A 21886-nucleotide genomic window follows, 5' to 3' on the forward strand; every position below is an offset into this window, starting at 1 on the left:
TGTATTTAGCTCCTTGATTGCTGGAGATGTGATCAAGATTGACAGTTGTTAGTCTTGGGAAGTGATCAGATAGAAGATCATCAACTATGACAGAGTCATGCATCGTATATGATGTATTAAATCCAAGACACAGATCTAGTATGCCACCATATATGTGAGTAGGCTCAGTAGTTTACCTGGAGTTTACCTGGAGAGAGTTCCGGGGGTCAACGCCCCCGCGGCCCGGTCTGTGACCAGGCCTCCTGGTGGATCAGAGCCTGATCAACCAGGCTGTTGCTGCTGGCTGCACGCAAATCAACGTACGAGCCACAGCCCGGCTGATCAGGAACTGATTTTAGGTGCTTGTCCAGTGCCAGCTTGAAGACTGCCAGGGGTCTGTTGGTAATCCCCCTTATGTGTGCTGGGAGGCAGTTGAACAGTCTCGGGCCCCTGACACTTATTGTATGGTTTCTTAACGTGCTAGTGACACCCCTGCTTTTCATTGGGGGGATGGTGCATCGTCTGCCAAGTCTTTTGCTTTCGTAGTGAGTGATTTTTGTGTGCAAGTTCGGTACTATTCCCTCTAGGATTTTCCAGGTGTATATAATCATGTATCTCTCCCTCCTGCGTTCCAGGGAATACAGGTTTAGGAACCTCAAGTGCTATCAGTAATTGAGGTGTTTTATCTCCGTTATGCGCGCCATGAAAGTTCTCTGTACATTTTCTAGGTCGGCCATTTCACGTGCCTTGAAAGGTGCTGTTAGTGTGCAGCAATATTCCAGCCTAGATAGAACAAGTGACCTGAAGAGTGTCATCATGGGCTTGGCCTCCCTAGTTTTGAAGGTTCTCATTATCCATCCTGTCATTTTTCTAGCAGATGCGATTGATACAATGTTATGGTCCTTGAAGGTGAGATCCTCCGACATAATCACTCCCCAGGTCTTTGACGTTGGTGTTTCGCTCTATTTTGTGGCCAGAATTTATTTTGTACTCTGATGAAGATTTAATTTCCTCATGTTTACCATATCTGAGTAATTGAAATTTCTCATCGTTGAACTTCATATTGTTTTCTGCAGCCCTCTGAAAGATTTGGTTGATGTCCGCCTGGAGCCTTGCACTGTCTGCAATGGAAGACACTGTCATGCAGATTCGGGTGTCATCTGCAAAGGAAGACACGGTGCTGTGGCTGACATCCTTGTCTATGTCGGATATGAGGATGAGGAACAAGATGGGAGCGAGTACTGTGCCTTGTGGAACAGAGCTTTTCACCGTAGCTGCCTCGGACTTTACTCTGTTGACGACTACTCTCTGTGTTCTGTTAGTGAGGAAATTATAGATCCATCGACCGACTTTTCCTGTTATTCCTTTAGCACGCATTTTGTGCGCTATTACGCCATGGTCACACTTGTCGAAGGCTTTTGCAAAGTCTGTATATATTACATCTGCATTCTTTTTGTCTTCTAGTGCATTTAGGACCTTGTCGTAGTGATCCAATAGTTGAGACAGACAGGAGCGACCTGTTCTAAACCCATGTTGCCCTGGGTTGTGTAACTGATGGGTTTCTAGATGGGTGGTGATCTTGCTTCTTAGGACCCTTTCAAAGATTTTTATGATATGGGATGTTAGTGCTATTGGTCTGTAGTTCTTTGCTGTTGCTTTACTGCCCCCTTTGTGGAGTGGGGCTATGTCTGTTGTTTTTAGTAACTGTGGGACGACCCCCGTGTCCATGCTCCCTCTCCATAGGATGGAAAAGGCTCGTGATAGGGGCTTCTTGCAGTTCTTGATGAACACGGAGTTCCATGAGTCTGGCCCTGGGGCAGAGTGCATGGGCATGTCATTTATCGCCTGTTCGAAGTCATTTGGCGTCAGGATAACATCGGATAGGCTTGTGTTAATCAAATTTTGTGGCTCTCTCATAAAAAATTCATTTTGATCTTCGACTCTCAGTCTGGTTAGCGGCTTGCTAAAAACTGAGTCATATTGGGACTTGAGTAGCTCACTCATTTCCTTGCTGTCATCTGTGTAGGACCCATCTTGTTTAAGTAGGGGCCCAATACTGGACGTTGTTCTCGATTTTGATTTGGCATAGGAGAAGAAATACTTTGGGTTTCTTTCGATTTCATTTATGGCTTTTAGTTCTTCCCGCGATTCCTGACTCCTAAAGAATTCTTTTAGCTTAAGTTCGATGCTTGCTATTTCTCTGACCAGTGTCTCCCTACGCATTTCAGATATATTGACCTCTTTTAGCCGCTCTGTTATTCTTTTCCGTCGCCTGTAAAGGGAGCGCCTGTCTCTTTCTATTTTACATCTACTCCCCCTTTTTATTAGAGGAATAAGCCTTGTGCATACATCGAGTGCCACCAAGTTAATCTGTTCTAGGCATAATTTGGGGTCTGTGTTGCTTAGTATATCTTCCCAGCTTATATCGGTTAGGACTTGGTTTACTTGGTCCCACTTTGTTTTTGTTATTGAAGTTGAATTTGGTGAATGCTCCCTCGTGACTAGTCTCATTATGTCGGTCTGGGGCTCCACGCATACATGCCTGAACCTCAATTATGTTGTGATCTGAGTATATTGTTTTTGATATGGTGACATTTCTTATCAGATCATCATTGTTAATGAAGATGAGGTCTAGTGTATTCTCCAGTCTAGTAGGTCCTATTATTTGCTGGTTTAAATTGAATTTTGTGCAGAGATTTAAAAGCTCGTGTGAGTGTGAGTTTTCATCAGAGCTGCCTCCTGGTGTTATTACTGCAACAATATTATTTGCTATATTCCTCCATTTTAGGTGCCTTAAGTTGAAATCCCCCAGGAGCAAGATGTTGGGTGCAGGAGCTGGAAGATTTTCCAGACAGTGGTCAATTTTTAACAGCTGTTCCTGGAATTGCTGGGATGTTGCATCCGGAGGCTTGTAGACTACCACAATGACTAGGTTTTGGTTCTCGACCTTTACTGCTAAAACTTCCACTACATCATTTGAGGCATTTAGCAGTTCTGTGCAAACAAGTGACTCTGCAATGCACAGGCCAACTTCTCCCCCTTTTGCCTGTTCACTCTGTCACATCTGAATAGGTTGTTTACCTGGAGTTTACCTGGAGAGAGTTCCGGGGGTCAACGCCCCCGCGGCCCGGTCTGAGACCAGGCCTCCTGGTGGATCAGAGCCTGATCAACCAGGCTGTTGCTGCTGGCTGCACGCAAACCAACATACGAGCCACAGCCCGGCTGATCCGGAACTGACTTTAGGTGCTTGTCCAGTGCCAGCTTGAAGACTGCCAGGGGTCTGTTGGTAATCCCCCTTATGTGTGCTGGGAGGCAGTTGAACAGTCTCGGGCCCCTGACACTTATTGTATGGTCTCTTAACGTGCTAGTGACACCCCTGCTTTTCATTGGGGGGATGGTGCATCGTCTGCCAAGTCTTTTGCTTTCGTAGTGGGTGATTTTCGTGTGCAAGTTCGGTACTAGTCCCTCTAGGATTTTCCAGGTGTATATAATCATGTATCTCTCCCTCCTGCGTTCCAGGGAATACAGGTTTAGGAACCTCAAGCGCTCCCAATAATTGAGGTGTTTTATCTCCGTTATGCGCGCCGTGAAAGTTCTCTGTACATTTTCTAGGTCGGCAATTTCACCTGCCTTGAAAGGTGCTGTTAGTGTGCAGCAATATTCCAGCCTAGATAGAACAAGTGACCTGAAGAGTGTCATCATGGGCTTGGCCTCCCTAGTTTTGAAGGTTCTCATTATCCATCCTGTCATTTTTCTAGCAGATGCGATTGATACAATGTTATGGTCCTTGAAGGTGAGATCCTCCGACATGATCACTCCCAGGTCTTTGACGTTGGTGTTTCGCTCTATTTTGTGGCCAGAATTTGTTTTGTACTCTGATGAAGATTTAATTTCCTCATGTTTACCATATCTGAGTAATTGAAATTTCTCATCGTTGAACTTCATATTGTTTTCTGCAGCCCACTGAAAGATTTGGTTGATGTCTGCCTGGAGCTTTGCAGTGTCTGCAATGGAAGACACTGTCATGCAGATTCGGGTGTCATCTGCAAAGGAAGACACGGTGCTGTGGCTGACATCCTTGTCTATGTCGGATATAAGGATGAGGAACAAGATGGGAGCGAGTACTGTGCCTTGTGGAACAGAGCTTTTCACCGTAGCTGCCTCGGACTTTACTCTGTTGACGACTACTCTCTGTGTTCTGTTAGTGAGGAAATTATAGATCCATCGACCGACTTTTCCTGTTATTCCTTTAGCACGCATTTTGTGCGCTATTACGCCATGGTCACACTTGTCGAAGGCTTTTGCAAAGTCTGTATATATTACATCTGCATTCTTTTTGTCTTCTAGTGCATTTAGGACCTTGTCGTAGTGGTCCAATAGTTGAGACAGACAGGAGCGACCTGTTCTAAACCCATGTTGCCCTGGGTTGTGTAACTGATGGGTTTCTAGATGCGTGGTGATCTTGCTTCTTAGGACCCTTTCAAAGATTTTTATGATATGGGATGTTAGTGCTATTGGTCTGTAGTTCTTTGCTGTTGCTTTACTGCCCCCTTTGTGGAGTGGGGCTATGTCTGTTGTTTTTAGTAACTGTGGGACGACCCCCGTGTCCATGCTCCCTCTCCATAGGATGGAAAAGGCTCGTGATAGGGGCTTCTTGCAGTTCTTGATGAACACAGAGTTCCATGAGTCTGGCCCTGGGGCAGAGTGCATGGGCATGTCATTTATCGCCTGTTCGAAGTCATTTGGCGTCAGGATAACATCGGATAGGCTTGTGTTAATCAAATTTTGTGGCTCTCTCATAAAAAATTCATTTTGATCTTCGACTCTCAGTCTGGTTAGCGGCTTGCTAAAAACTGAGTCATATTGGGACTTGAGTAGCTCACTCATTTCCTTGTTGTCATCTGTGTAGGACTCATCTTGTTTAAGTAGGGGCCCAATACTGGACGTTGTTCTCGATTTTGATTTGGCATAGGAGAAGAAATACTTTGGGTTTCTTTCGATTTCATTTATGGCTTTTAGTTCTTCCCGCGATTCCTGACTCCTAAAGGATTCTTTTAGCTTAAGTTCGATGCTTGCTATTTCTCTGACCAGTGTCTCCCTACGCATTTCAGATATATTGACCTCTTTTAGCCGCTCTGTTATTCTTTTCCGTCGCCTGTAAAGGGAGCGCCTGTCTCTTTCAGTTTTACATCTACTCCTCCTTTTTCTTAGAGGAATAAGCCTTGTGCATACATCGAGTGCTACCGAGTTAATCTGTTCTAGGCATAAGTTGGGGTCTGTGTTGCTTAGTATATCTTCCCAGCTTATATCGGTTAGGACTTGGTTTACTTGGTCCCACTTTATGTTTTTGTTATTGAAGTTGAATTTGGTGAATGCTCCCTCGTGACTAATCTCATTATGTCGGTCTGGGGCTCCGCGCATACATGACTGAACCTCAATTATGTTGTGATCTGAGTATATTGTTTTTGATATGGTGATATTTCTTATCAGATCATCATTGTTAGTGAAGATGAGGTCTAGTGTATTCTCCAGTCTAGTAGGCTCTATTATTTGCTGGTTTAAATTGAATTTTGTGCAGAGATTTAAAAGCTCGCGTGAGTGTGAGTTTTCATCAGAGCTGCCTCCTGGTGTTATTACTGCAACAATATTATTTGCTATATTCCTCCATTTTAGGTGCCTTAAGTTGAAATCCCCCAGGAGCAAGATGTTGGGTGCAGGAGCTGGAAGGTTTTCCAGACAGTGGTCAATTTTTAACAGCTGTTCCTGGAATTGCTGGGATGTTGCATCCGGAGGCTTGTAGACTATCACAATGACTAGGTTTTGGTTCTCGACCTTTACTGCTAAAACTTCCACTACATCATTTGAGGCATTTAGCAGTTCTGTGCAAACAAGTGACTCTGCAATGTACAGGCCAACCCCCCCCTTTTGCCTGTTCACTCTGTCACATCTGTATAGGTTGTAACCTGGGATCCATATTTCGTTGTCCAAGTGATCCTTTATGTGGGTCTCAGTGAAAGCCGCGAACATTGCCTTTGCCTCTGCAAGCAGTCCACGGATGAAAGGTATTTTGTTGTTTGTTGCTGGCTTTAGACCCTGTATATTTGCAAAGAAGAATGTTATCGGACTGGTGGTATTGTTGGTACTGGGGGGGGATTTTTTTTCCGGCATTAGTATCTGTTGGTTTGGAGTGGAGGCCATCGACTGTGGTTCCACTCCAGGAATGACTGGATTTGGTGTACGATTTCTGCCATTTCCTGCCAGTTTTTTTTTTCCTTCCTGGCACTAAAAAATCTCTCCCTCTTGAGTGGCTGTGGCTACCCAGGTTTTCCCATGGCCTGGATGTTTTGTATCTTTTTGTCCCCTTTAGATGGTATGCCTGGCAATTTAAGTTATAGCACAGTCTTTCCTGTACTGAAGAGGTACACAGTTCAGGGTGAAAAAGCTTACAGGAAGGGAGTTTGCATTTTCCTGTTGTCATATGGGCATGGCATTTTCTAGGGTGGTCGTAGTTGCACGTCCCATCTGTTTTTCCAGATTTCCCATGCCAGCAGATACCAAGTGCATAGTATGTGCACAGGCTTGGTTTCCGTTTGCCTTGGGTTTCTGTGACTGTATTCCCTGTTGGTGCATGTTTCCCTGTCTTACTTCTATCCTCCCTAGCACCAACAATGGAGCTCCCACCAGTTGTTTTTGGTAATATATCCTCACTATTGCTAGTGGAGTCCTCTTGTTTGCTATTTCCTGCGGTATTTCTAGTTTGCAATATTGGTTTTATCTTATCTTTGACACACTTGTTTCCCTACTATGGCTCCTGTCCCCTATGAGGTCATTTATATGTATTCCTTCCTGCGTATAATTCCCGACTACCTGGACAAAATCTCCAGCTTCACCATTACTGTCTCCCACAATTCGAATATTATCATGGTCATTTAGCAATTTCACTAGTTTAGTTCCATTGGTGTTTGTTATAGACCCACCAATATTCTTATGTCTGGCATTAAAATCTCCAAGAATGATGGTAGGTTCACTATTGATGTTATCTGGTAAAGCATCAGGTCGAAGCTGGTTCGCTGGGGCATAGAGATTAAAAATGTTTATGGAAAAATCGCCTGCATGTACTTTGACACCATGATACTGCATGTTAACTCGACTCTGCAAGGAAAGGAGTGAATGTGGCAAGTTCTTTCTGACATACATCACACAACAGTTGGTTGACCTTAGGTTATAAGCTGCATATCCAGGCAAGTTTGGTGGAGGTGCTCCATCTTTCAATCTACATTCCTGCAAACAGATGACATCAATATTCTTGGTTGCACTAATATGATGTAAGTCAGGCAACCGCTTCCTGATGGAAGCAATGTTCCATGAAAAGATTTGTAATGTATCCATTGTAGTGAGTTATTACAATCTCTTGCCCCTCAAGGAAGGTTCCTTGATGTTGGTGAGGGGCTCTTGATTTAGGGAATTGGATCTGTGCTCCAGTTCCCCGAATTAAGCCTGAATGCCTTCCACATCCCCCCCCAGGCGCTGTATAATCCTCCGGGTTTAGCGCTTCCCCCTTTTATTTATTTATTTATTTATTTATTTAAAAATTTGTGCACACATACAGAGGTACAAAAAATACAGAAAAGAGCAGTATGCCAAAGCCACTTATACTATGCATAGCATTACGGGCTGGCTTAAAATTAACTTAAGATGAACTAAGCAATGATGACATCGGTGATAAAACTTTAATGTAAACAGATTACTATAAAACACAAGTGAGTATTACAAAGACAGGTCATATGGTTGTATGCATTGTTGTACATTCAGTAGAATGGAGTATTCTGTTAGGTAGTGTATTTAAAAAATAATAAAGTTAGATTGGGTTTTAGGTTTAACATTTATGTGATATAATTGTGAGAAACATTTAAGATATACAATTTATAAGGTTCAGTTATTCAGTATTTATTTGGTTTTGGGTGAGTAAGTGATCTTTGAGAAGAGACTTGAATTTATAAACAGGTAGTGTTTCTTTTATATTTACAGGTAATGAGTTCCAGATTTTAGGGCCTTTTATGTGCATTGAGTTTTTGCATAGTGTGAGATGGACACGAGGAACATCAAAGAGTGATCTGTGCCTTGTGTTATGGTCATGTGTTCTGTTGAGGTTGGCAAGGAGATGTTTGAGGGGAGGGTTAATATCAGAGTTAAGTGTTCTATGTATGTAATAGGTGCAGTAATAAGTATGAATGTTTTGTATGGTGAATAGGTTTAGTGTATTGAATATTGGTGGAGTGTGCTGCCTATAGTGAGAATTTGTTATCATTCTAACTGCAGCCTTTTGTTGGGTAATTAGTGGTCTGAGATGGTTACTTGTTGTTGAGCCCCATGCACAAATTCATTGTGATGTCCGCTATATTATTATTTCAGTGAGGTACATTAGGTGGCAGTAGCCTGAACTAACTCAAGTGGAAGTTATCATTGAATTTGAACCTCTTGTTTAATGTGATATATGTCAGAATTCTAATTTTATGCTCAATATTACCTACTTTGTCCCTCTCTCTCTCTCTCTCTCTCTCTCTCTCTCTCTTTTCATCTTTGTAATTTGTGAAAAGGTGTAAGACCTCGCCTGTACCATCCATTATATCATTATATGTACCATATTATTAACACACATACAAGAAGTCTCTGAATGTATTTTTAGTAAGGTGTGTATCGTATTAAGTAGTAGTAATCTGGGTTAAGTATAATTGGAAGTGTTCATTGAACTTGAACACTTGTGTCATATGATCTATTTTAGACTTATGACTTTATAGTAAATATTTACTCTTGCATAAGCTATAAGGGAAAGATAAGCAAGGAGTTCTTGTGTTGTGAGTGTTACACGAGATATCATCACTGGCAAACATGGCAACTGTCATAGAGGAACCTGTTTCTGCAGGTGATGGAAATGATGATAGCTTCCAGACCTTTAAAAGTAAACAAAAGAGAAAAAGTGAGAAAGGGCTAGAGCGTCGACGTAGTCAGACTCACTTGACTCGTACACAATGTGATACTAAACGTCCTTGGTGCACAGAGGCTGCAAGAAGTCTTTCTTCAAAGGAAGAATGTGTTAAGCTGAACTTCCCTGACAACACCCTGCTGCCTGCTAAGTGTGCATGGCTAATGGAAGCTGTAAACAAGCATCCTAACTCAAGGATCCAATTTAGGAAAAACACACAACTTTGTGTTTGTGGAACAGAATGCAGAACTGATCAATGATCTACTTAGTACACCTTATGGGGGTATTAAGCTGCTCCAACCTCCATCAGACACTCACCACTTTAAAAAATGGGTCAGTATCATAATCTTTGGATACCCTCTCTGCATGGACCCATCCCATCTGACTCTCAGTGAGCATATCATCAAGCCTAAAAGACTTAAAGGAAAATCCCAAATTATTGCCAGTTGGGTAGGTCCTGTGCCCCTCCCCCGGAATATCTGGGTGCATGGTTTACGTTTCCTAAACATCGAAGTGTACCTACCCCCTAAACGTAGGTGTTACAAATGATAGCACTATGGCCATGTTGCAGTAGACTGTGGAATACTACATTCTTGGTGTGGTAAGTGTGCTGGGAAACATTCCACTAGAGAATGCACAGTAGGCCCTGACAGCCAAAAATTTAAGTGTATTAACTGTAAAGAAGTTGGGGTTACAGTTTCCCACAAGGACTGCAGTCAGAACCCAAACAACCTTCGATGTAAACCTGATAACAGTCCTTTAATGGTAACTGAGGATGAGGCCATCCAGTCTACCACAGCCAGATCTGAGACTGAACATCTGCAAAGTGTGCAAGAACCCCACCTCACTGCAAAGGATTCTGGTGTACCAGAATGCCATCACACACACCAGCTGTGGAGGAGCCAGCCATCCCTGCTAGCACATTTGGAACTACTGGTCTGCCACTACAGATACCTATGGCTACACCTGAATATGGGGATGAGTTTGTCATTTCTCCCAATACACACAACTACAACAGTCAGACGGACACCACACAGGTAACCTCCCTGGAAATTGGAGATGAGTTAGATGCACAGGACCTACCTGCAATGAATGGTGAAACAGAGAACACTAATGTAACCATGGTACCTGTTAAGGTGATAGGTGTTAAAGAAAGCACTAACCCAGAAGTGTCATCCTCCGGAGAGGCATTGGATTCGCCTGACCTTCCTCATATTATAACAAATTTCCAGAAAAAAATTGAGCATCTTGAACAGATCCTGACAAGTTTAATAAATATATGTAATCAGGATGATGCTCTTGAGCATGGTGATGTCAAAAGTGCAGCAATCCCCGTTCAGTTTCCAGCAATTTGTGAGAAAGAAGCCCATGACTCTTGCCTTTAAAACTTGCCTTTTAACTGGCTGTCAAGATGCCGAAAAATGCTTAAAAATAAAGGTCCTGAAGATAAAGACGTACAAACTATGCTATTTGCTCTTAAGTGTCTGCACACTGTAGTCAAAGCATAATAGTTTTACCATCTTATGAGCAAGAGATTGTATTATTATTACACTATTATCATTACACTAACTGAAACCTGGCTAAAGCCTGATAGTACAGATGTCTATGCCATTCCTGGTTACACAGCCATACACAACTGTAGGCCAGACCAACAAGGGGGTGGCACAGCCATATACTACTCAGGCCAACTAGAATGTATCACTAATACTTGCACAAGGGATGAACATGGGGAATATATAATAGCCAAATTCAAATCCAAATACCTACAAAAACCTCTCACATTGATAAACATTTACAGAGTTCCACAGTCAAACATTAGCCAATTTAGTCAAAACCTAGGAAGTATGATAACTGATGCACGCATGAACAAAGATCACTTACTACTCTCAGGTGACTTCAATATAAATCTCCTGCAAGACCAGGACCCACACGTTACTGAATTCACAAACACAATGAGTAACTGTATGTTGCTACCAACAGTAACAAAACCTACAAGAGTTACAGAGACTAGTGTTTCCCTACTTGACCACATCTGGACCAACACCATATCCCCTTTAAAATCAGGCATAATTACAGATAATACCACAGACCACTACCCTACTTTTCTCATAACAACTCTTGGTAAATTACCCCAAGACACTACTAAAGTCACCTTCAGACTTCACAATGAGGCAGCCATTAATAACTTCACAACAGCAGTAGCAAACATTGACTGGCACACTGAGCTAGAAATCTATACAGATATTGACGAATGTATTAATAATTTTCTAAAAAAGACCCAATACCTCTATAACAAGCACTGCCCTAAAAAAACTAAACAGATGACAGCTAAGAGACTGAACAGTCCCTGGTTAACACCCAGCATTCTCAAATCCATAAATACAAAACACCAATATGAAAAACAGTACAGAATGGGTCACATAACCAGAGACCAAACAAAACGTTACTCGTCAATCCTAACCAGCCTGATAAGAAGGGCAAAAAAATTGTATTATGAGAACAGATTATCCAACTTACGAGGTGATATAAAAAAGACCTGGAAAACCCTATCAGAAATTCTAGGAACAAAAAAGATATCACGAAATAGCGAAATAAAATTAGCAAAATCAGATGAACCCCAACTCCCACCAACAGAAACAGCAAACAGACTCAATGACTTCTTCTCCACTATAGGACAAAACCTTGCCAATAAAATCCCAAGCTCAGATACCCCACCAAATGACTACCTCACTGGCAACTACCCGAACACACTGTTCCTAGCTCCGACTAACCCATACGAAGTCTCCCTTATTATCAACACGCTAAAAAACAAGGCAGGAGATTTAAATACCTTACCACCCTTTATATACAAAAAAGTGTCACAAGTGCTATCACCAATCATTGCAACACTCTTTAACAAATCCATTGAATCCTCCACCTTCCCCACAGTACTCAAAATAGCAAGGGTCACCCCGATCCACAAAGGAGGAGACCAAACAGAGTTGAATAACTATAGGCCAATATCCAACTTACACCCTCTCTCAAAAATCTTCGAAAAATTAATTCATAAACGAATCTACTCCTACCTTATCTCCCAAAACATACTCAACCCCTGCCAATTTGGATTCAGGCCAAATAAAAATACTAATGATGCTATTATACACATGCTAGAACATATATACACTGCAATAGAGAAAAAAGAAGTCCCACTGGGGATCTTCATTGACTTACGTAAAGCTTTTGATACAGTTAACCATGACTTGCTCCACGTAAAATTGTCACACTATGGTATAAGAGGGCACTCCCTCAACTACCTCAAGTCATACCTCAGCAACAGAAGCCAATATGTGTATGCAAATGGGGCAAACTCTTCTGCACAACCAATTACAGTTGGTGTCCCACAGGGAAGTGTCCTTGGCCCTCTTCTCTTTCTCCTATACATAAATGACCTACCAAATGCTTCGCAATTACTCAAACCCACACTATTTGCAGATGACACTACAAATGTAAGGAGTCACTACACTGAAGTACACTCGGAGCCTTTTAAAGTCTTAATACAGGCTTACAAATGACAATTAACTGTTGGGGAAAACAGCACTTAACACTTCTAGCACACGTATGACAGATGAATGTTCACTGTGTACAAGCAAATCACCACAAACTTACTATGTTTATAAGTGAACCTCTGGCATGTCCCACTTAAAATGTCAGTACTGCAATGCTCGTTAAATTGTTCTTAACTAAGCCACTACAGGAAACACTGGTTTGCCAGCAGCACTGTAGGACGTATACATAGACATGCTGGGCCTTAGGACAGCTATAACTGCAGGCTGCCTTAGCTTGTTCTGGCTAGCTTTTAGTGCTGCTTTCAAGCTTGCTTGAATGTGCTTGCTAAGCCCGTGTCAACCGCCTGGATATTTGCTTGTAGCAGGCAGGTAGGCACACAGGAGACACATTCGTAAGATGAGTGGAGTGCGGCACAGAGGACTGACATGGGCACTCAAGTACTTATGTGGTCTGGCAAAAAACCGCCTCTAGACCATAAGTAAATAGAGACGAATGTGCTTGCCAAGCCCGTGTCAACCACTTGGATATTTGCTTGTAGCAGGCAGGTAGGCACACAGGAGAAACATTCGTAACTCATGCAGGATGGGAGATTCGTCCATATTTCTCAGGTAGGCAGAGGTGACTAGCTGTGCGGAACTCAGATATTCGAGTACCAGCGGAGCAGCAAAATACGTCTCAACACTACACGTTGATAGAGGCGAACGGCTGAGTTTAAAGGCGGAGAGTTGGGGGATACAGGAGAATAGCAGGGGTAACTGAGCACGCACATTCGCCTCTCTTCACATAGCCAATATAAGCGAAAGTCCCAGGCAGGTGATGCAGTGCCTCGCTCAAGGTCACTGACTGAGGCAGACTTCTCAAGAGTTACCAAACACTGCAATACTCGTGCAAGTAGTTACTCACTCCAAACCTGCAGAATTTCTAGCACACTTGTCTTGGAATGAAAGACGAATTTTCAGTGTGTGTGCACACCTGGGTTGCCAACTCACGTAGGACTGCACACTCGTCGTTATTCCTCAGTTGGTAAAGATGAGCTGTGCGCATTTTCAGAGGCACGAGTAGCAGTGGACTAGCAAAATTCACCTCTACACTGTATGTTGATAGAGACGAAAGGCTGAGGCAAAATGAAAGGAAGAGGGAAAGCAGAGGCCTGTGAGGGCCTTTTCAAAACGGAAAACTAATTCCAGTGTTTTACTAGGTATATCCCTAGTCACAACTCACACACAAGAGTTCTCGTAAAGGGAAGAGCATTTATGGATGCACATTTGACACTAGTGGAGTTGAGAGCATTTATAAATGATAGATAATCAGGTAAATTAAGGTGTCAGTCTTAGATACATAAACGCATTTGAGTACAAAGAGTATGACAAGCAGTTCAGTTTGAAGAGAAGAAGCGCAGTTCCTGATGCATGCTCGAATTTCTGAATGAGAGCCATCATTGTACAACAGTGGATTGGTGAACAGAGCATCAACATTCATAATTTGTGGAGGAGTGTTGGCTGATCTTATTAATAAGTCTTTTTTATAGCAATACTTTCATGTATGCTGATTCTAAAAAAAAAAATGAAATCGGACGATAACAAAGTCGTGGTTTACTCTCCTTTTAAATGCATTATTCTTGGTTTCAAGGCGAAGCTTTGTTTGTGATGAAAGAAGTACAAGAGCATTGAAAATCTGAAGCTTATCGAATGAGCTGTTCTCAAGTTACAAACGAAAACCTTCGAAGAAAAAACTGATCTAGCAACTATAAATTACGTTTTGGGGGGGCGTGCCACACTAATTCGAAGATGGCTTGGGACTTTCTAACAACAACAACAACAATAATAATAATAATAATGATTTTTGCTCATAGACCCCCGACATCTCTGTCATGTACTCTAACTACTGTATCAGTAAATATACATCACAAGTGGATTTCCAGTCTCTCCATCTTAGGGAAATACTTTGAATCGGGCTCTGCAGATATAGACCAAAATAGAGGAAAAAAAGTCTTGTGGCACAAAAATGCCTTACACCTATTAATAGGAGAAATTCCAGATAATTTGACTCGGATATAATGCGTCTCTTCAGTATTGTTGCATTAACCACTCAACCATATAGACTGATACGGTTTTGTCACTGATGTCGTTGGCACTAGGGCGGCATGCGGTTCTATAAATGGTGTTATATACTAACGTAGTTGTTAATGTGATAGCTATTGGCCCTCTGGCAGACCATGGCAAAGAAAACACTGGCTTACTGGTCATACTCTGATCTGCCTTTGGTAAAGTATCTATTTTTTTTAGCAGATTGGAACAAGAAACTAAGTACAACCATATATAATACAAAAAACTGATTGCGGGTCGTTGGGCGAGATTCTTTATCTAGGGAGCTCTGGAGTGAGAAAATTGCTCACGCTGATGCAGAGCTCATTTCTCATCATCCCCAACCCACTTTCGTATTGGTCTGGGCTGCTTTCCACGTGGAAACAGCCATTCAGGCTTGTCATCAGCTTCATTACAGTAGGAAAGGTTTCATCTGCCAGTAAAGTACAAATGCAGCCACTGATAGCCGCTGTATCACTGGTACAACTGAAACGCCCTCTGCCCTCCACTACGTCAAGGTTGCTGCCTCTGATAAAAATCCAATCAAAATAAAAATGTATTTCTTTGCAAACATTACGATGTGTGTTTCCATTTCATAATTTGATTGATACCAAGAAAGCCACTATCATGCCGAGGCATTTCGGGGAGACAACCTGGTACTTAGACTACTTAAGTCTAGACAGGTGAAGAGTGGTAAATTACAGATATTCAATATTTTACTCTATTATTAATACGAGGTAGTGCAATTTATGATAGCCCTACATTAAGTTTGTAATAATGGCTTAATAGTTTTTTTTTTCAACAAGTCTGCTGTCTCCCACCGAGGAAGGGTGACCCAAGAAGAAAAAATCCCCAAAAAAGAAAATACATACTTTCATCATTCAAAACTTTCACCTCACTCATACATAATCACTGTCTTTACAGAGGTGCCCAGATACAACAGTAGTTAAGGAATAACAAAGTATTTGGGAGAGTTGCCTCAATTTTGGTTAGAGATTAGCAGTGTGGGTATGGTTTTTATTGAGAGACCAGATGATTTTTAAATATAGTCCTAAATTGATTTGTGGGCAGGGGACCTCTTGCTACTTCGGGTAAAGAGTTCCAGATCCTTGAGCCCTTTATGTGCATTGCATTTTTGCATAATTCCTCTCCATTTTTTCAGGTTGGCCCAATTCTCCTGATGCGGGTGTTTTGCGAATACTGTTCTGGATGATGTACGTGATTGGTTTGGTGGTAATGGCAGCGTACTCAGCCACGCTAGTCTCCTTCCTGACCGTAGTTAACGACCAACTTCCTTTTGACACCTTGGAAGACCTAAAACAGCTCCAAAAATATCGACTCGGCATACAAAAGGGTTCGATGCTTGAGGAGTTCTTCAAGGTGGGTTTCTTCAGAGTATGATCATCATAAATATAATGACAGTTAATTTAGGTAAATGGACACATTTGGAGCATTTAAATATTTATTTAAGTTGCGTTTCGCTCATCCGGAGTCTTCTTAAGCCTCTGTGAATATTAACAGGAAAAAACGTGGAGTACCGGTAAACTATACTTCTTCAGTCACTATACGATCCAAAGAAGGTACTTCCTAAGCCCAGCCCTGCCACAGCACGCAGCAGGAATAATGCAGGATTGTCATAAAATTCTAGTGATGCGAAATATATATATTCTTCTTTCAATGTACCAGCCGTATCCCTCTGAGGTGGGATGGCCCAAAGGGAAAACGAAAGCTTCTCCTTTTAAATTTAGTAATATATACAGGAGAAGGGGTTACTAGCCCCTTGCTCCTGGCATTTAAGTCACCTCTTACAACACGCATGGCTTACGGAGGAAGAATTCTGTTCCACTTCCCCATGGAGATAAGAGGAAATAAACAAGAAGAAGAACTAGAAAGAAAATATAAGAAAACCCAGAGGGTTGTGTATATATATGCTTGTACACGTATGTGTAGTGTGACATGAGTGTAAGTAGAAGTAGCAAGACGTACCTGAAATCTTGCATGTTCATGAGACAGACAAAAGACACCAGCAATCCTACCATCATGTTAAACAATTACAGGCTTTCATTTTACACTCACTTGGCAGGATGGTAGTACCTCCCTGGGCAGTTGCTGTTTACCAACCTACTACCTAGGAAATATACAGTGGACCCTCGAGTTTCGGCAGCCTTGACTTTCATGAAATTCGACCTTTGGCGAGTTTTTTTGGCAAAATTTGGTCTCGAATTTCGTGATTAGACTCGTGTTTCGGCAACCGTCCGGTACCTGTCCGCCCGTCACCGCGCACACCAAGCCAGTCTCCCACGCCATTCACGCTCAGTGTGCCATTGTTTACCACCTTCAAAACTACCATCAGAAAACATCTTATCTCCCTGATACACCCTGTCAACTAATTACACGAATACCACCTGGTGGTTAAGATAAGATAAGATAAGATTTCATTCGGATTTTTAACCCCGGAGGGTTAGCCACCCAGGATAACCCAAGAAAGTCAGTGCGTCATCGAGGACTGTCTAACTTATTTCCATTGGGGTCCTTAATCTTGTCCCCCAGGATGCAACCCACACCAGTCGACTAGCACCCAGGTACCTATTTGCTGCTAGGTGAACAGGACAACAGGTGTAAGGAAACGTGTCGAAATGTTTCCACCCGCCGGGAATCGAACCCGGGCCCTCAGTGTGTGAAGCGGGAGCTTTAGCCACCAAGCCACCGGGCCACCGGCCACCGGTTAACACTTACACTCACTCACCCATTTGACCATAAACAGAAATATCAATCTCAATTTCAAAATAATGAATCTTAACTAGTCATAAGTTGGCCTGTGATACTCCAATACTGAAACTATGTATAGTGCCAAAACATAAGAACATAAGAACATAAGAACGAAGGAACACTGCAGAAGGCCTACTGGCCCATGCGAGGCAGGTCCAAGTCTCCTACCGGCTTAAGCCAATGCACCCAACCTAGTCAGGTCAGGTCACATTGACTTAAGGGAGGAACACGGCAACCGACCTGGTAGCACAAGCTATCAGGTCTAACTCACACCCACCCACATCCACTCATGTATTTATCCAACCTATTTTTAAAGCTACACAACGTTCTGGCCTCTATAACGGTACTTGGGAGTTTGTTCCACTCATCCACAACTCTATTACCAAACCAGTACTTTCCTATATCCTTCCTGAATCTGAATTTTTCCAACTTAAAACCATTGCTGCGAGTCCTGTCTAGGCTAGATATTTTCAGCACACTATTTACATCCCCTTTATTTATTCCTGTCTTCCATTTATACACCTCAATCATATCCCCCCTAATTCTACGTCTTTCTAGAGAGTGCAGATTCAGGGCCCTTAGTCTATCCTCATAGGGAAGGTTTCTGATACATGGGATCAACTTTGTCATCCTCCTTTGTACATTTTCCAGAGAATTTATATCCATTCTGTAATAAGGTGACCAAAACTGTGCAGCATAATCTAAATGAGGCCTAACCAAGGATGTATAGAGTTGAAGAACAACCTGAGGACTCCTATTATTTATGCTTCTTGATATGAAGCCAAGGATTCTATTAGCTTTATTGCGAACACTTATGCACTGTTGTCTTGGTTTCAGATTACTGCTAACCAGAACTCCTAAATCTTTTTCGCAATCCGTAATATTAAGATCTACATTATTTAGTTTATATGTGGCATGATTTTTGTCCTGTCCAACATTTAGAACTTTGCATTTGTCTATATTAAACTGCATCTGCCACTTCTCCGACCACTGCATCAGTCTATTCAAATCTTCCTGGAGTGCTCGAATGTCCTCGTCAGAATGAATTCGACGGCCTATTTTGGTGTCATCGGCAAACTTGCCGATGTCGCTCTTTATGCCCTCATCTATGTCGTTTATGTAGATTGTGAACAGCAGGGGGCCCAACACTGACCCCTGTGGAACACCGCTCGTGACACTTCCCCACTCTGATTTCTCCCCATTTATGCAAACTCTCTGCTGCCTATTTGTCAACCATGCCTCTATCCAGGAAAAAATTTCTCCTCCTATTCCATGTGCTTTAATTTTCCTCAATAGTCTCTGATGTGGGACCCTGTCAAAAGCCTTACTGAAGTCCATATACACAATATCATATTCATTACCATGATCTACCTCCTCAAATACCTTAGTGAAAAAAGTTAATAAATTCGTAAGGCAGGAACGCCCCTTTGTAAAACCATGCTGAGATTCGTTGATTAATTTATGCTTTTCAAGGTGGCTACGAACTGCCTCGGCAATTATTGATTCCATAAATTTTCCCACTATGGAGGTTAGGCTTATTGGTCTATAGTTCGAAGCTAAGGACCTGTCACCTGTTTTGAAAATAGGTATCACATTTGCCATTTTCCACTTATCTGGCACCATGCCAGTTTGTAGTGATATGTTGAAAAGATTAGCCAAAGGTGTGCTAAGCTCCTCTTTACATTCCTTTAGAACCCTTGCATACAGTTCATCAGGGCCTGGGGATTTGTTAGGTTTTAATTTATCTATTTGCCTAAGGACCATGTCACTTGTGACCCTAATAGTACACAGTTTATTATCGTCCTGTTCTACATAATTTATCATTACTGGAATATCGCTGGTATCCTCCTGTGTAAAAACTGAGAGGAAGTATGTGTTAAAAATTCTACACATTTCCTTATCACTGTCAGTGAGCTGACCCGAGGAACTTTTGAGTGGGCCTATCTTGTCCCTGATCTTACTTCTGTATACCTGAAAGAATCCTTTTGGGTTAGTCTTCGATTCTCTTGCAACTTTAACCTCATAATCTCTTTTTGCTTTTCTAATTCCCTTTTTTATTTCTCTCTTTAACTGAATATATCGATTTCTCAATTGCCCCTCTCCTCTTTTGATTTGCCTATATATGCCTCTCTTTTGACCAATCAGATATTTTAATCTATTGTTCATCCATTTAGGATCATTTTTGTTTGATCTGATTTCCCTATTTGGAACATAATTTGACTGAGCAGCTAGAACTATGCCCTGGAAAGCATCATATCGGCAACCATCACCACCTACCTGACCCTTAGTCAGGTCATTCCAGTTCAGCCCACCTAAGTAATTTTTCAGTCCTATGAAATCAGCCAAGCGAAAGTCAGGGACGGAGACTTGATTGCCATTATTAGGGGAATTCCATGATATATTAAAACTGAGTGATTTGTGATCACTTTCCCCAAGCTCATCATTAACCTCAAGATTATTAATTAGTGTTTCCCTACTGGCAAGAACCAAGTCAAGGAGGTTATTTCCCCTAGTTGGCTCTGTCACAAACTGTTTTAAAAAACAATCCTGGATCGTATCAAGAAAGTCACCTGACTCTAAATTTCCTGTCAAATTGCTCCAGTCAATCTGTCTATAGTTGAAATCTCCCATTAGCACAACATTTTCGTATGTAGATGCCTTACGAATTTCGTCCCATAGAAGTTTACTGCACTCCCTATCAAGATTTGGGGCCCTGTAAATCACACCCAAAATTAGTTTTTCTCGGCCCTCGAGAAGCTGTAACCAAACAGATTCAGTGGCTGACGCTTCTAATTTAATATCTTGTCTAACACAACAATTTAAATTGTCTCTGACATACATCGCTACTCCACCACCTTTCCTGTTGACCCTGTCAGTGTGGAATAATTTATAGCCTTGTATGTGACATTCAGAGGGCATCTCTCTATCTTTCAGATTGAGCCAGGTCTCTGTTATAGCAATAATATCTATGTCTCCTGCACTTGCAATTAATCTTAGCTCATCTATCTTATTTCTTACACTCCTGCTATTAGTATAGTAAACCTTAAGGGAGCTAGTCCCTTGCTGCCCTCTGCTGTCCCCCTTTGTTTGCTGACCTGATCTATTGTCTTTATTTATAACTTCATGCTGAATGCCTTTTATACATTTACTGTTTCCAACCCAAGTGTTGCAACCTGCTTGTTTCCCACACACACCCATACCTCTATCTTCCATCAGTTTAAAATCATAGGCATTTCACCAATGGCCTTCTCAATCGAGTCTGCAAGTGCTACCACCCCAGCCCCAGAGAGATGTACCCCATCCCTTGCATACATATCATGTTTGCCATAAAAGTTGTTCCAGTTGTCAATGAATGGGATTGCATGTTCCTTGCAGTATCTGTCTAGCCAGCAATTTACACCAATTGCCCTAGACAACCATTCATTTCCTACTCCCCTTCTAGGCAAGATGCTACATATGATTGGGATCCCTCCCTTAGACTTAATGAAATCTATAGCTGACCTGTACTTATCTAGCAGCTCTTCTCTCCTACCCTTCCCAATATCATTTCCACCAGCACTGAGACAGATAATGGGCTTGCTCCCATTACCTGACATGATATTATCCAGCCTGTTGACAATGTCCCCAACACCAGCTCCAGGGAAGCACACTCTATCTCTCATCTTCTTATTCCTATTACAAAAAGCACGGTCAATGTATCTTACCTGAGAGTCACCAACCACAAGAATGCGCTTACCTCCATTAGCAGGGGCAGTAGTACCCTTACCTTCACTGGCCACTGAAGTACATTCATCCTGAAGAACAGAGAAGCGATTTCCTACCTTCATATCTTCACTCTTAACTTTCCTTACTCTGATGCGCCTTCCATTACTGTGAACTACTCGCCACTTGTAGCAGGTGCTGGGCTGCACCTCACTGCTGGTAGCCGTTGCTGCCACCCCAACTACAGCCTCCTCACAGCGAGAGACAGACTGCACCTCGCTGCTAGAAGCCTCATTCCCCACAACTCCAGCCACCTCACACTCTCTCCCAGACCCATTGAGGTGGACCTTCAGCCTCCTAATCTCCTCCTGGAGAAGCAAGACCTCCTCCTTCAACTCTCCAACCCCAATTTTTAAAACACTGCAGAAGCAAGCCATGCTTTGTAACCGTCCACACTAATCCCCAAGGCAGCTCAGGGTCTGTGACCTCACGTGACGACTGACCACTGACCAAAAGCATTCACATTGCTAAACTCACAAACAAGTATTTAGTCACTTAGCCATAATACCAACTTACCTCATAATTTTGTAATATTTTAAACTTAAGATTTAATTTAAGTCTGCCTGAAATGCCTAGCCATGCTAGGTGTTCTAGTGGTACACTCTGTAATTATTATTTTACTACATGTAAACCACACAATAGCCAAATTCTGTAAACTCAGCATTGTAATCCTTATAGATAATAAACTTTGAATTTGAATTTGAATTTGAACACGTGACCATCACCCCGCGGGTTCATACAATACATTTCATAATAATCCATT

General features: G+C 42.1%; 1 protein-coding gene across 6 annotated transcripts in view; it reads left to right on the plus strand.

Moving 5' to 3' along the window:
- Positions 1-21886, plus strand: part of LOC128689102 (probable glutamate receptor) — a 128961-nt gene that overhangs the window by 83958 nt on the left and 23117 nt on the right. For all 6 annotated transcript variants that reach the window (XM_070087312.1, XM_070087317.1, XM_070087311.1 and 3 more), the window contains one exon: positions 15755-15972. In XM_070087312.1, coding sequence (XP_069943413.1) covers positions 15755-15972 — 218 coding nt within the window. The remainder of the gene's footprint in view (positions 1-15754; positions 15973-21886) is intronic.

This window comes from Cherax quadricarinatus, chromosome 21 (assembly GCF_038502225.1).
Source record: "Cherax quadricarinatus isolate ZL_2023a chromosome 21, ASM3850222v1, whole genome shotgun sequence".
NCBI classification, from domain to species: Eukaryota; Metazoa; Arthropoda; class Malacostraca; order Decapoda; family Parastacidae; genus Cherax; species Cherax quadricarinatus.